We start from the raw sequence: 15,619 nt of genomic DNA on the forward strand, positions 1-15,619 counted from the left end.
TTTGAATACAGGTTTCTTGATTTATTGCCATCAAGGATAAAATATTCCTGACTCAAAGTCAAGCCACAAAGTAACTCATCCATCGACTGAAAAATTCAGAACAAGGAAACATAACAAATATAGTACTTGTCATGACCAAAACACTACTGGTAATACAGTTCCAGGTTCATACCATCATGGATTTCATCTGAAAGTAAGCGGTTAAGGTGAATTTTTACAAGAAAATAATCTGATTAGTAATTATAAACAGGCTTGACCTTTAAGTTTAAAAATAATGTCATGTCAAAGTGACCATCCTTTGGAAATACTGTCAAAGTTGTTCAAATATATGCAAGCGTATATATTTATAATGTCACTGTGTATCTATATTTCTATAATGCCAAAAGCATATTTTTCCCCAGTTACTCAGAGTTTTAAAGCCCAATTCTATTTTCCTGAGACAAAGAATGATAGCGTGCTTGCCAAATAGTATTAAGACCTACAATTTCCGTTTCTTTCCAAACTCTGTCTGCAAGATGAGATAGAGAAAAAGAATTATGCAGGGATCAAGCAACAGGGTAGGCAACTCCTGAAAATGACAAAAAAGGGGATTAGAAGTCCTTCAAACTATTTATATCTCAAGGGCTTGATAGAACTGGAAAGATGTACACTGCTGAGGATTCTGACCTCATAAGGGAAGCATACTGAATGGAAAAGGCTTGGGAAATGGAAGAGCTAGAAGTCTAGAAAGCCTTACCTTTTAATTTGAACTGCCGAGTACAAAACCTCATGACATTCCTCATTTTGAGCATTTTAGTAGTTGCTTATGCTTGGAAAAGAGCTCTTTCACATATGTAAAAAAATGCCTATTTGCAAAATTCAGTGCTCAAAACAGTTCAACACACCTTTAATTTCAAAACTGAAACATTCAGATCTCAAAATAGGGTGGTTGTTGTAGGTAAAAGAGTCCCCCGTTGGGGGAGGTGGGCGGTGATATAAACTTAAATAATAAATACAAATAAATAAATAAAATAGGAGGAAGGAGTATTAAGTATGTTAGCCGCCTTGAGTTATTTATGAAAATAATAAAGGGATAGGAAGGAAGGAAGGCTGTTCCGTATGTGCCAAAAGTGGCCCAACCTCAGAACCAAGGGCAAAACAGTCAATTTGCAGCCAGAACACTTTTAGTATACTTGAAATAGATGTTTTGATGGCACAGATGTTTTGATAACTGAACAAGACATTCTGAGGTGGGAATATTTCAACATCAAAACATTAAGCATACCTGTGTGTTTCACTATATTCACAGAATGGTGATTTAGACCATCCTGAAGCTTAAAGCTTAAATGCCTTCCCAAAAAACAAAAAAACAAACCATGCAAGTAAAAGAGAATTCTAAAGAATTTTTAAAATGTTACGTTTTCTTTCTCTAATCATCAGGCCAGTCTCTTCATTACTGTCAATCATTTAAAGGATACAGTCTGCCAGCATCACATGGTCCTTGAAAATCGTATACCTACAATACATATAAAAAAGTATTTAAAAAGTTAGCTGTAGCTTTTACATAGGTCAGTAAAAATGAAGTAAAAAATTATTATAGTCAATACAAGTACAATATAAACATCACAACAATAAAATCAAGGGCCAGTCAGCATTATAGAGCTGGTACTGTGGAGCCCATCAGAAACTTGTCCCAGTCCAGAAAGTAAAGGAGCTCATTCATCAATTAAACTGTATCAGTTTAAATGCTTATATAGATTACCAGTCTGCTGCTACACACAATTCAAGGTTCCTCATTCAACATGAGCCTCAGGCACTAAGATTTATTACAATTTGTTCCATTTCCATCAACTAGAGACTGCACTGGCTTCCTCCTAAGCTAGGAGACATCACTTCCCTGAGAGGAATTTGAGATATTCCCTCTCTTCCTTTTAAGTAAGAGAGAAAATTCTCTTTATTTTGTTATGACTTATTTGCGAAGTAAAATCAACCAGCACAGCATATCATTGATAACCATTCTGTTTTCTCTCTCTTGCCATTGCTGGCTGATAAATTTATCAACATGCTGGTTGATAAACTGTTGTTTAATCATCAACACTTTAATCATGCTGTTATTATTGTGGATTGTTTAGAGAATTATTTTGATTAAAAATACAGCTAATCCTCACTTAATGACCGTTCATTTAGCGACCATGTGGAGTTACGATGGCACTGAAAAAACCAACTTGCGACCGTTCCTCGCACATATGACAATTGCAGCATCCCCGCAGTCACATGATCACAATTCAGGCACTTGGCAACCATCACACATTTACAATGGCTGCAGCATCCTGCGGTCATCTGATCACCATTTTCGACCTTCCCAGCCAGCTTCCAATAAGCAAAATCAATAGGGAACTGTGTGATTTGCTTAATGACTATGTGGTTCACTCAACAACCATGTGATTTGCTTAACTATGTGATTCACTTAATGACCACTGCAAAATTGATCATAAAATCAGGTCTGGATTCGCTTAACAACCACATCGCTTAATGACCTAAATTCCTGTCCCAATTGTGGTCATTTAGTGAGGATTACCTGTACAACAATTTCATCACCAAACAAAAATATAATATCTGCCTAGCTTTTTAAGCCATACAGAGCCAGTGTGGTGTAGAGGCTAAGGTGCTGGCCTAGAGACCAGGAGACAGTGACATCCAGGCTTCTTAGGCATGAAAGTCAGCTGGGTGACTTTAGGCCAGTCACTCTCTCTCAGCCCAACCCACCTCACAGGACTGTTGTTGTGGAGAAAACAGAAGGCAGGAAAATTATATATAGAAAGGTGAATAGATGACCTGAGGAGTGCAAAGCCTAGGGACTCTTGTATTGAAAGGATGAGTTTATCTGTAGAATAAGTTGGGGAGACTACTTACCATTTCTTCAGAACAATCTTGTCCCAGCGAGTACCAGTCTGGGCAGCAATAAGCTTCTTCAGGTCTCTGATGCAATCATCAGTGCTGAGCAGTATTATTGGTTAAAGAAATAAATGAGAAGATAGGGTCCTGTATATCATAAACACTAAACAAACTACTTTTTCTGACACATCTTCCTGTCCCAAACAATTGAATCCCTAGCACAGTATGAAATGGGGGTTGGACACAGATATTCATTGCTCAAACATACACACACAGGTAACCAAAGGACCTATTCCTTTCACTTTCAAATCCATGAACAAATACATTTGCATATATTTATTACAAACTACTCTACGTTCCAAAACTCAAGATTATAACTTTTAGTCACACGGACATAAAGCACTTTTTAAAGCCTATAAAACGACCCTTTCCTTTTATATCTGGCCATAAAAATAAAAGCATTTCACCCATGGATCCTTTCTCCAGCCACCCAAATTCTTATTGCCCCTTACATCCTTTCATTCATTCTCCTGAACCCATATCTAAAATAGCCCTTATGATGTTGTCTTTCTTTGTATCTTCAGCATTTATCTTGTACAGCCTATACAGCTTATCCTTAACTGAAATAAACCTAAATGCTTGCAATTACATTTCATCACATCAAATGTTATCTTTCTTTCCTATACTATTCCTACATCCCTTCCCTTTGTTTCTTTTTTTTTTAATCCGTTCAATCGTGTCCGATTCTCAGTGACTGCCTGGACAAGTCCCTGCAGTCTTCTTGGCAAGGTTTTTCGGAAGTGGTGTGCCCTTGCCTCCTTCCCAGGGCTGAGAGTGAGTGACTGGCCCAAGGTCTCCCAGCTGGCTTTGTGCCTAAGGCTGGACTAAAACTCACAGTCTCCCAGTTTCTAGCCTGGTGCCTTAACCACTACACCAAACTGGCTCTCTCTTCCCTTTAGATTACCACAAATACCATGGAAAAGATCTGTCCTTTTCTTCCATAGTCTGGTAAATCAATTTGTGCAACTGAGATCCCACCACACGCTCCCAACTGCACTCCCACTGGCTTCAGCCTCATTGTCAACTATCATTCATTCATTCAATTTGTCCCTGCCCATCTCCTCCCATCGGGGGACTCTGGACTCATGCAGGAGGGGAGTTACTGTATAATTCAAAACAATTGTAACAGCAGCACTTGATACATTTATAGAACTGAGTTAGGGCAGTACCCCTAATCCAGTACCTTCCAGCTGTGTGGCACTCCTACTCCCATCACTCCTAACCAACCCAATCTAGGGATAATGGGAGCTGTAGTCCAGTAATTCTGAGGAAGGCATCTTAATAAGCAGCCATCCTGGCTCTGTAAGATCTACAGGACTCCCTGAGGTGGGGATGATGACATGCATCTTGAAGAAACTCATACCTGCAGCCTTGGCTAAGGTTAGATCAGTCTTCCTCAATCTAGTGCCTTCCAGCTGTGTTAGACTTTAAATCTCAGTTGCTCTAGCCAACAGAGTTAGATCAGAAGGTCTGGGTTAAATGAAGTATTTGGTACCTAGTACATATCCACAGCACTGACTACTACAGCTTTAAGCCTGCAAAAGCAGGAAAGATGATTATGATACTAAATATCTAGTTTAATGGGTTTTGTTTTCTTAGGATATAACCTTTTATTTTGCAAACTGACTTCAACTGGATTTACTGTTAACTGAACGAAGAACTTCTGAATCTCTTTCTTAGTACACAGTGCTTTTTTACACTTAACTGGTTCCAATAATTTCAAGTAAGTACCACTGCAACAAAACAATTACAGAATCAAGGGGGAATATTGAGAAATTTGACTGAATTTAAAAATCTTATAACAATAAACACTTTTTAGGCAAAATTTATTAGTGAAATACAGCTCAGATCCTGAACAACTCAAGGAATGTATGATTAAATGGATGTACAATTTGAATATACTTATAGAGATGAAATACTGGGAACTTCAAAGGAAAAAGATCAACCATATGTTCTTCCAAAATGTACTTTAATGGCATTGTATATATCAATGGCTGCAATGATTTATATTTTTTTAATGGAAAAGATCTTTGATTCCTCAATGGAAGAATGACTAACTAAACTGTAAAAGCAAACTAGAATAACTAGAATAACTTCATATTTGTAAAATAAATCTGATGTGGAATTCAATTCCATTTGGAAACCATTTTAGACTACAATTTTATACACAGAATTGTGCTATATACAAAATTCAAGTTGTAGGGTTTATATTCTAGCTTCATATACAATCTAAATATAATTTACAGTGTTGTCTTACAGTATTGTTTTTCACCTATAGTCTTTTTCTCCCTTTTTTCTTAAATTTTCTTCAGTTGGGTTAACCAAGTACCTCTAAAGTTTAACAGAAGCATATTTTGATTTAAAAATGGATATGAAATGTCTTATAATATAAGCTTTCAAATAATGTATTAGATATATTAGCCAAATTTTAGATTTGTTCACTATCTGCCAGTATTTTACTGTTTATATTTGAGGTTTTTATCTGTTAGTCTTTTAAACTTGTATTTGTAAAAAACAAAAACAAAAAACAAAACAAACCCAGAGGGACAGAAAATAGAGAAAGCAGAGGCAGGACTCACTTATTTTTTTTTAAAATGAAGACTGCTAGATTTTTTATATACATAATATAAATTAATATAATAGTGTATGTATAGTCTAGTCTATATATATTTATAATAAATAGTACATATACACTATACAATATATATATTAATTTATATCTTATTAATTTACTAATTATTTATATTAATTTACATTCTTAATCCCCTTCCACTCATGCTAGTGTAGCAGTCCAAAACACAACTGCCCTCTCCATTCACACAAACAAAGGACAGTATAATGATGCATCAACTCCATGAAGAATTCTAACACTCCCTCAACTTCCCATGCTGATAGCACAACAAAATTTTCATCTCCAAATTGGAGACTCCTGTAGACTCCTAAGATTCCCATCTCATCCTGTGGGTATGCAGTGAAAAAGATTTCAAAGCAACAGATCCCCATGTCTCCCCTGCTTGTCTGGGCAAATACATGTAACATCAGAGAGAAGCAAAATGGGGAAGCATCTATTTAAGTCAATGGTTCAAAAGGCAGCCACGCAAGCAATTTTGGGTGCCCCAAGGATGGCACATGTAATACCTTTGCTGTGGGAGCTGCACTGGGTGCCAGTTTGCTTCCGGGTTCAATTCAAACTGTTGGTTATTATCTTTAAAGCCCTACATGGCATGGGTCCAAGTTACCTGAGGGACTGTCCCACCCAGTCAGGCAAAGAAGGCATGTTACAGACCCCATCTATGAGAGAATGTTGACTGGCGGGGCCCAGGAAGAGAGTTTTCTCTGCTGTTGCCCCTGCCCCATGGAACACTCCTCCCCCAGGGGTGAGACGGTCCCCCACTCTCCCTGCCTTCCAGAAAGTGGTGCTCTGCCAACTAGCGTGGGGCATGAGGAGGGGTAATCAACCCTGGAGGTGGTTAGCACCCTGAAGATGCTCCTGCAGATCAGGATCTTTTATTTACCATCTATGCCTTGGAATATACCACTTATTTAAGAACATTGTTTTATTATATTTTAATTAGTATTTATTCTTGTTTTATTGTAAAGCGCCCAGAGTCACTCTCTGTGTGAGATGGCCAGCGACTAAATTTGAAATATAAATAAATAATCACACCCAAGTAAATGGTACCCGTAATAAATGTTTCCTATCTAGAATCTCTCTTGTAGCTACACAGCCAAAACGATCAGCTAAACGTAGAAGGGAAAAAATTGCCATCCAAAAGAAGTTTCCTTGGTCTCGGATACTTGCACTTCACTCTGACTTTCTTGCCCAGCCGATCATTGCAAACTACTTCAATCATCTTGATCACGGCTTCACGTTCAGCTCTGCTGGAAAGCTAAACAAAATACTCAATGTCAAAAAAAAGTCTGCCAATCTGATGTAAATATTTTCAAGGTGAGGAAAGAGATTTCCCAAACTAACGGCCACTGTGTCCCAGCATTTCCCAACCTTGGCTGTTTGCAGGTGTCTGGACTTGAACTCCCAGAAGTCCCCAGCCAGCATGGGGACTTGAACTCTGGGAGCTGCACACATCTTCAAGTGGCCAAGGCTGAGAAACACTGCTCTAATGTGATATATACAACTTGAAACTCCCCCTCTGCAGCTGCATTACAGTTTTGCCAAGACTTCCGTGCACTTAGACGCAGAAGCCCAATAAAGCCCCAGTGCCTAATCCAGGAAGCGTGAACAGGCGAGACGAAAAGTCTCCTACCACGCACTTAAAATTCCCCGATTCTCACAGCCATCCTCAAGCCCTCAACGACTAGGCCTAACCACCACCGAGACTCGAAACACACACCCCGAGAGCCACTCTCACCGCGGAACAGGCTTTCTTAAGAGTGGGAAAGCCGAGACACCACAACCCCTCAGCGGAATAAAGAGACCCTCCCGGAGAACAAACAATCAAGGCTCGCCAAACCGGAAGTAGGAGTTCACCCCGAAAACGGAAGTTCTACAACCCCTTCCGCCAACAGTTGCCGCTCTTCTATGCTGCGGAAGAGTACGCCGCGAAGAAACGCGGTGATAAATAATGGCCGCGCTATCGCCCTCGAGTCTCTCCGCCCTCCCGGACTCGCTTCTTCTCCAGATTCTGGCCTGGCTGCCGCCGCGCGACCGAGTGGGCGTGGCCAGGTAAGGGTCGGCTCCGCCTCGCTCTCTCCATTTCCATGGGAACCCCCCTCCTCCTCTCAACGTCAACGGTGCTGTCCGATGGTCCTGCTTTCCTGGTAGTCGGCCATGCGCGTAGCGTTTTGTGTCGAATGCCGGTTGATGACCTCTTCCGGGCGCCTTGCCTGTGGCGCGAGAGATGAAGTCGTCACGACGCAAAATTATGTATCACAGAAAACACACCGCGCCAGGGGCAGTAACTCCCTAACATCCAGCTAGGGCGGACTCAAAGCCAATGCCTGGAGGAGGAAGCATCTCTTCCTTTGGGGGAGATGAGTGTTTGCTAATTTTTTGTTGTTTATTCGTTCAGTCGCTTCCGACTCTTCGTGACTTCATGGACCAGCCCACGCCAGAGCTTCCTGTCGGTCGTCAACACCCCCAGCTGCCCCAGGGACGAGTCTGTCACCTCTAGAATATCCTCCATCCATCTTGCCCTTGGTCAGCCCCTCTTCCTTTTGCCTTCCACTTTCATCAGCATCTTCTCCAGGGTGTCTGGTCTTCTCATTATGTGGCCAAAGTATTTCAGTTTTCCCTTTAATATCATTCCCTCAAGTGAGCAGTCTGGCTTTATTTCCTGGAGGATGGACTGGTTTGATCTTCTTGCAGTCCAAGGCACTCTCAGAGTTTTCCTCCAACACCACAGTTCAAAAGGATCTATCTTCCTTCTCTCAGCCTTCCTTATGGTCCAGCTCTCGCAGCCATATGTTACTACGGGGAACACCATTGCTTTAACCATGCGGACCTTTGTTGTCAGTGTGATGTCTCTGCTCTTAACTATTTTATTGAGATTTGTCATTGCTCTTCTCCCAAGGATTAAGCGTCTTCTGATTTCCTGACTGCAGACAGCATCTGCAGTAATCTTCACACCTAGAAATACAAAGTCTTTCACTGCTTCTACATTTTCTCCCTCTCTTTGCCAGTTCTCAATCAAGCTGGTTGCCATAATCTTGGTTTTTTTGAGGTTTAGCTGCAAGCCAGCTTTTGCACTTTCTTCTTTCACCTTCATCATAAGGCTCCTCAGTTCCTCTTCGCTTTCAGCCATCAAAGTGGTAGCATCTGCATATCTGAGATGGTTAATGTTTCTTCCAGCGATTTTAACTCCAGCCTTGGATTCCTCAAGCCCAGCATGTCGCATGATGTGTTCTGCGTACAACTTGAATAGGTAGGGTGAGAGTATGCAGCCCTGCCGTACTCCTTTCCCAATCTTAAACCAGTCTGTTGTTCCGTGGTCTGTTCTTACTGTTGCTGCTTGGTCGTTATACAGATTCTTCAGGAGGCAGACAAGATGACTTGGTATCCCCATACCACTAAGAACTTGCCACAATTTGTTATGGTCCACACAGTCAAAGGCTTTAGAATAGTCAATAAAACAGAAATAGATGTTTTTCTGAAACTCCCTGGCCTTTTCCATTATCCATCGGATATTGGCAATTTGGTCCCTAGTTCCTCTGCCTTTTCTAAACCCAGCTTGTACATCTGGCAATTCTCGCTCCATGAATTGCTGAAGTCTACCTTGCAGGATCTTGAGCATTACCTTACTGGCGTGTGAAATGAGTGCCACTGTTCGATAGTTTGAACATTCTTTAGTGTTTCCCTTTTTTGGTATGGGGATATAAGTTGATTTTTTCTAATCTGATGGCCATTCTTGTGTTTTTCAAATTTGCTGGTATATAGCATGCATTACCTTGACCGAATCATCTCGCAAGATTTTGAACAGTTCAGCTGGGATGCCGTCGTCTCCTGCTGCCTTGTTATTAGAAATGCTTCTTAAGGCCCACTCAACCTCACTCTTCAGGATGTCTGGCTCTAGCTCACTGACCACACCATCAAAGTTATCCCCGATATTGTTGTCCTTCCTATACAGGTCTTCTGTATACTCTTGCCACCTTTTCTTGATCTCTTCTTCTTCTGTTAGGTCCTTGCCATCTATGTTTTTGATCATACCCATTTTTGCCTGGAATTTTCCTCCGATGTTTCTAATTTTCTGGAAGAGGTCTCTTGTCCTTCCTATTCTATTGTCTTCTTCCACTTCCGCGCATTGCTTGTTTAAAAATAATTCCTTATCTCTTCTGCCTAACCTCTGGAATTTTGCATTTAATTGGGCATATCTCCCCCTATCACTGTTGCCTTTTGCTTTCCTTCTTTCTTGGGCTACTTCTAGTGTCTCAGCAGACAGCCACTTTGCCTTCTTGGTTTTCTCTTTCTTTGGGATGTATTTTGTTGCCACCTCCTGAACAATGTTGCGGACTTCTGTCCATAGTTCTTCCGGGACCCTATCTACTAAGTCCAATTCCTTAAATCTATTCTTCACCTCCACTGCATATTCCTTAGGAATATTAGTGAGCTCATATCTAGCTGATCTGTGGGTCTTCCCTAATCTCTTTAGTCTGATCGTAAATTGTGCAAGAAGAAGTTCGTGATCAGAACTACAGTCAGCTCCAGGTCTTGTTTTTACCGACTGTATAGATGTCCGCCACCTTTGGCTGCAAAGGATGTAGTCAGTCTGATTTCGGTGTTGTCCATCTGGTGAAGTCCATGTATAAAGCCGTCTCTTAGGTTGTTGGAAGAGAGTGTTTGTCTTGGCAAAATTCTATCAGCCTATGTCCTGCTTCGTTTTGTTCTCCCAGGCCATGCTTTCCTGTAATTCCAGGTGACATTTGACTGCCCACCTTAGCATTCCAGTCTCCCGTGATGAAAATAACATCTGTTTTAGGCGTGTTGTCCAGTAGGTGCTGGCGATCCTCATAGAACTGCTCTACTTCAGCTTCTTCAGCATCTGTGGTTGGGGCATATATTTGGATCACTGTGATGTTAGATGGCTTGCCCTGAATTCAAATTGAGATCATTCTATCGTTTTTTGGATTGTATCCAAGCACTGCTTTAGACACTTTACTATTAATTATGAAGGCTACTCCATTTCTTCTGTGGTCCTCTTGTCCACAGTAGTAGATCTGGTGGTCATTTGATGTGAAGTGGCCCATTCCAGTCCATTTCAGTTCACTGACGCCCAAAATGTCTATCTTTAATCTTGACATCTCACCAATAGCCACATCCAATTTGCCCTGGCTCATAGATCTTACATTCCAGGTTCCAATGGTGTGTTGATCCTTAGAACATTGGATTCGCCGTTCACCACCAGTGTTGTCGGCCGCTAGCCGTCCTTTCAGCTTTGAGCTAGCTGCGTCATCACGTCTGGGGCTAGTTGAACTCATCCTCTGTTCCTCCCCAGTAGCATTTTGACCATCTTCCGACCTGGGGGTCTCATCTTCCGATGGTATACCGACATATCTCTGGTTGTACTGATCCATTTAGTTTTCACGGCAAGAATACTGGGGTGGGTTGCCATTACCTTCCCCAGGGATCGCATTTAGTCTGACCTCTCTGTCATGACCTTCCCGTCTTGGGTGTCCCTTCACGGTTTAGCTCATGGCATCATTGAGGTGCTCAAGCTCCAGCACCACGACAAGGTAACAATCCTTTGCTGAAGGTGTTTGCTAGTAAAGGCTAATAAACCTTTTCTTTCTGCAGAGTCTGCAAGCAGTGGCATCGTTTGGTGCGGGACAACTCGTTGTGGCGACATGTGGACCTCTCGTCTTGCAGGGTCAGAATGCCTACCCTATAGTCACATATGTGAAAAGGGCGGCTATATAAATTTACCACATAAATAGTTTCTGTTCTGAAAATAGGAGATATTTTGGGGAAAGGCATGGGAGGGAACAGGGAAGGTGGCCCAGATCAGATGCAGTACAAAAGATATACCACAATTTAAAAGAGAGAGAAGAGGCATCTTTACAATGATGTAATTTAATAGACTTTCTGGCAATATGAATAGTATTTTAATTTGCATAATGTAGCATGCTTTATTATAAGCAATGTTTTTATTTATGATTTATTTTAGATAGTTTTATTCTAGTTCTGTTACGGGTAAATAAAAGTTAGGTACATTCATAGACAGCAAGGCTTACGAGACCAAATCTTCTAAACTCACAATGCTTAAACTATAAAGTTCAGTGTTGTCTGCACAAGAGATTAAAATCAGCAAGATGGCCAGTGGACCATTGCAATGCAAACCCTATCCTTTTTGCACATGCATCAATTTCACATGAATGTTCAAAAGGGGCAGGGCTTGCCATGCAGTGCTCTGTCTGCCATCTAGCCAATTTTGACATTCCACGCATCACATGGATGCCACTGATACAGGGTTTTAAAACATCTGGAATAACCTCCCACTGAAAAGCAGGTTGACTTTAGGCCTTCTGGAGACTTTTGAAAACTGAAGTATTCTGGAAGGCTAATGGTGAATGATAGAATATTGTTTGATTTTATTAGATTCTGATTTATTGATGTTATTTGTATATTTATTGTTTTTAGTTCCCACTGGGGATGTTTCAATTTGGTTTATGCGTAGTCTCAACTAATGTAATCCAGTGAGAGTCTGTTTTAATTATGGCTTATGTAAGTTTGATAAATAGTACATAAATACAGTCTTATATTGTTGGTCAATTGTCCTTCAGGTTTCTGGAGCAGCTCATTTTGTGGCCATCCTGCTTTCCAGCTATAAATCCAAAAATGAAAGGGGGATTTATTTATTTATTTATTTCTCATATTTCTACACCACCCATCTTGCAAGCGACTCAGGTGTTTGCTTCTGCATGTGGCTTTGAACATCATGCAATACAATTATCAAAATAAGAAAACTTACTGCTAAAGATCTTTGTGATGCTGTGGGGGTTCTATCTCAGTTTTGGAGCCTTTGGTCTACATGGGGAAGAACAAGCTTCAGCTCAACCCTATTAAAACTGAGTGGCTTGGGGTTTTAGGGCCCCTTGGATTCTGTGGTTTTCCATCTCTAGCCCTGGATGGGGTAGCAATACTCTAAACAGAACTGACACACAATTTGGAGGTCCTCTTGGACTTACATTTCTTGTCTGAGGAACAGGTGGCAGATGTGGCCAGGAGGGTTTTCACACAACTTCCTTTTGTGTGCCAATTGTGCACTTTCCCTGGATTGGGGGGTACTGTTTATGACTTTGGTCACCACCCAAATAGACTATTGCTATGTGCTGCCGTAGAAGAACATGCAGAAGCTGCAACTGGTCCAGAATGTGGCAGCATAGGCAATCATGGGCATACCTGAGTACATCAATGTTGCACCTTTTCGCTATGAGCTGCACTGACTCCCAATATGTTTTTGGGTCCAATTCAAGGTGCTGGCTGTCACCTATAAAGCCCTTCATGGCATGGGGCCAGGTTATTCATGGAACTACCTTTGTCTGATTGTTTCTGCCCACTCCATCAGGTCCAACAGGAGAGGCATATTCCAGGTCACTTCGTTTAAAGATCATTGGGCAGGACTGAGGAAACAGGTCTTTTCTTTCACAGTGCCTGCCCTTTGGAACATCATACGCCCCAAGATTAGGTTGGCCCTCACCTTGCTGGCTTTTCGGAAAGCTTTAAAGACCTGGAAGTTTTCCTGGGCATGGTGGTCAGAAAGTTACAGCAACCATCATGAGTCATGTCTGCTCTGTAATCATGTGCCAGCTTAACTATCAAGTAACTGTAATTCTGTGATAACTAGATGTGTTTATCCAACTAACTACACATTAGCTAAACTATAATTCTCAAACTTTTTAGGGGACTTACATTTATTTAAAAAGTTATACAAACAAAGTTTAGACTAAACATTTGGGTGCTGTCTAGCCTAGTCCTGTGCACGTCTATTTTAGAAATAGGTCTCACTGAACTGAACCAGCATTCCTGGTTTGTGGTCATAGGCTTGCAGCTTAGTTTGTTTCTGTGCCAATTATAATTTTCAGTAATTATAGGCATCCCCATATTTTTCCCTATTGTCAATTTCATGATTTTTTCCCTTCCCTTTAGATATCCTCCAAGATCTTATGGCACCTTCTGCGGAACTATCTCCGAGGCAGCTTGCAGACTCTGAAGCTGCGAGGATCCCTCCTGTCCTTTCGGAAGCAAGTACTTACCTCAGCTCTGATGCAGGCTTTGGGCAAACAATGTCCCAAACTCCACCAGTTGAGCTTGATGGAGACAGACCTCTGTTCACTCCAATATGACTGTGTGCCCTCCTCTCTTACCACCCTGGAGCTGAGATGCTGTGAGATCCCTTTTGTGTGGTTCCAAGTGCCAGAGACCTCCAAGATCTCCTGCGCTTTCCCAAGAATCCAGCAACTTGCAATCTGGAATGTCCCTGCTTTTTCTAACCAGCACCTATTCCGTATCGCCACCCAGGGCACTCTCAGAACTCTTACCCTTTCAGAAGTCTACCGTATAACAGATGTGGGGATCCAGACAGTAGCACCACATCTGAAAGACCTTGAGCACCTTGCCTTGCACCAGTGTAGCATTGGTGATTCAGCCATGCACTTTGTTGGGCGCCACATGAAGCAACTGCACCATTTAGATCTCAGGAGCAATTCTTTGACAGATGCAGGTCTTCTTTGCTTAAGTGGTTTGCCAATCTTAGAGAGCCTTTGTTTGAGAGACTGCAGCCAACTTTCTCCAGAAACCATTTTAATTGTCTGCCAGTCATTCCCCAGCCTGAAGCATCTTGATTTAAGCAGGATAAACTTTGAAGACAAAATGCTCCAAAAGATCCAGGTGGGTTTGCCAAGCTGTGTAGTGGCAAACACCATCTCTTGCCTAGATTCCAGTGTAATATCTTAGAAGATAGCCAATTTTCCCCATGCATGTTTGAATAAGGTCAAACGACGGCAGCACTGGGATACATCTCCTAAGTAGCTTTTTGTCCTTATAGCCCGAAATATTTGTAGTAGACTAAAAAGGAACAGATCAGACAAAACAAGTATCACATCTCAAAGGACATTAGTTTAACTTGTGCAAATTATATGGCCAGTGTTTGTACTGCAGATATCCTCTGCTTTTGACATAATTCAAGCATGAAGAATCCACTGTCTTCCAAATTTTTGATATACCTCCCCCGCCACCAACTCCCATCAGATCCAGCTAGTACAGCTGGTTGTGAACTGTGATGGAAAATGTATCCAAAAATACCAGGAGAATCCCAGGTTCTAAACTGCAGCATAGAAAGTGAGTAGGAAAGATTAACAATTAAATGATTTTGTGTATGGCAGGCATAAGAAGTTATTAGACACACACACTGCCATTTTAAAAGCACTGAGCAAATTTCTGAACATCTAAATTAGGATACAGCCTCTGTTCTGATAGAGTTCATTCCTCTTCCTGAATGACTCAGAGAGTCGATATCTTCTAACAAGCACAAAGTTGCATCTACAGAACTAGTGCATGACTAATTTTCAAGACCACATTTTATTATTTTTAAATGCCAATCTATTTACCTTTACTCCACTCAAAAGCCAAATGTGAGCCTGAGATTGAAGAAAAAATACATCCTTGCACTATCTGAAAGTCCCTGCACTATCCTTGGGAGGGAGATGGGTGGTGATAAAATTTGATCAATAAAGCTGACCTGAAATTAGAACAAATAGAATGAGCCATCATTTTATATTAACTGTATTTATTGTATTATCCCTGAAATGCCTTTTGCTTTCCCATCTTACATCTCTGCTCCCAAACACCTTTGCAGCATTGTATTACTGATCCAGCTTCCCCATGTCACTAGCTTGGTTTTCATTAGCGTTACTGCCAGCAGAGAATAGAAATGCCTTTGGCTGTTGTGGACAGTGCCTGGAACACATTGAACCAAGCAGAGGGGGGGAAATTCATAGAGATACCACTAGGATTCTTTATTTTCTGCATTTCTTAACCCTTTCCTCCCATTAAAATGTATGAGTAGCTATAATCTTTTCTAATGACTTCATGTAGCAATTGATGCTACACTGTTCTGTTCTTGTAGCTCTTGATTGGTGATGGGAACCACAAATATGGTTGGATATCCTACTGGATTCCAACTTTCCTTTTGCACACATCGAACTATAGATTCATAAGCTTACTGAACAGAAT

At 41.2% G+C, this 15,619-nt stretch overlaps 2 protein-coding genes across 2 annotated transcripts; one reads left to right on the top strand and one right to left on the bottom strand.

Annotated features, from left to right (window-relative positions):
- UBL5 (ubiquitin like 5) lies at positions 1–7,459 on the bottom strand. Its single transcript, XM_063293990.1, has 5 exons — positions 7,305–7,459; positions 6,733–6,824; positions 2,893–2,976; positions 1,458–1,495; positions 1–187 (listed from the first exon to the last, which is right to left on the bottom strand). Exons 2-5 carry the CDS (start codon positions 6,786–6,788, stop codon positions 144–146), a joined length of 222 nt encoding a protein of 73 aa, XP_063150060.1. The 5' UTR covers positions 6,789–6,824; positions 7,305–7,459; the 3' UTR covers positions 1–143.
- Positions 7,460–7,465: 6 nt separating this feature from the next.
- FBXL12 (F-box and leucine rich repeat protein 12) lies at positions 7,466–15,056 on the top strand. The gene is made up of 3 exons (XM_063293989.1): positions 7,466–7,618; positions 11,183–11,255; positions 13,535–15,056. The coding sequence occupies exons 1-3, from the start codon at positions 7,518–7,520 to the stop codon at positions 14,339–14,341; spliced, it is 981 nt and encodes a 326-aa protein (XP_063150059.1). The 5' UTR covers positions 7,466–7,517; the 3' UTR covers positions 14,342–15,056.
- Positions 15,057–15,619: the final 563 nt, after the last annotated feature.

Source organism: Candoia aspera, chromosome 2, assembly GCF_035149785.1.
Source record: "Candoia aspera isolate rCanAsp1 chromosome 2, rCanAsp1.hap2, whole genome shotgun sequence".
Taxonomy (NCBI): Eukaryota; Metazoa; Chordata; class Lepidosauria; order Squamata; family Boidae; genus Candoia; species Candoia aspera.

What these genes read in the sequence shown, in the direction of transcription:
- UBL5 (XM_063293990.1), bottom strand. Translation starts at nt 6,788, where the DNA reads ATGATTGAAGTAGTTTGCAATGATCGGCTGGGCAAGAAAGTCAGAGTG. An exon ending in AAAGTCAGAGTGAAGTGCAA is followed by an intron (nt 2,977 to 6,732) that starts GTATCCGAGACC and finishes AATACTGCTCAG; the next exon opens with CACTGATGATTGCATCAGAG. An exon ending in AAGATTGTTCTGAAGAAATG is followed by an intron (nt 1,496 to 2,892) that starts GTAAGTAGTCTC and finishes TATGTATTGTAG; the next exon opens with GTATACGATTTTCAAGGACC.
- FBXL12 (XM_063293989.1), top strand. Translation starts at nt 7,518, where the DNA reads ATGGCCGCGCTATCGCCCTCGAGTCTCTCCGCCCTCCCGGACTCGCTT. An exon ending in GACCGAGTGGGCGTGGCCAG is followed by an intron (nt 7,619 to 11,182) that starts GTAAGGGTCGGC and finishes TTCTTTCTGCAG; the next exon opens with AGTCTGCAAGCAGTGGCATC. An exon ending in TGGACCTCTCGTCTTGCAGG is followed by an intron (nt 11,256 to 13,534) that starts GTCAGAATGCCT and finishes CCTTCCCTTTAG; the next exon opens with ATATCCTCCAAGATCTTATG.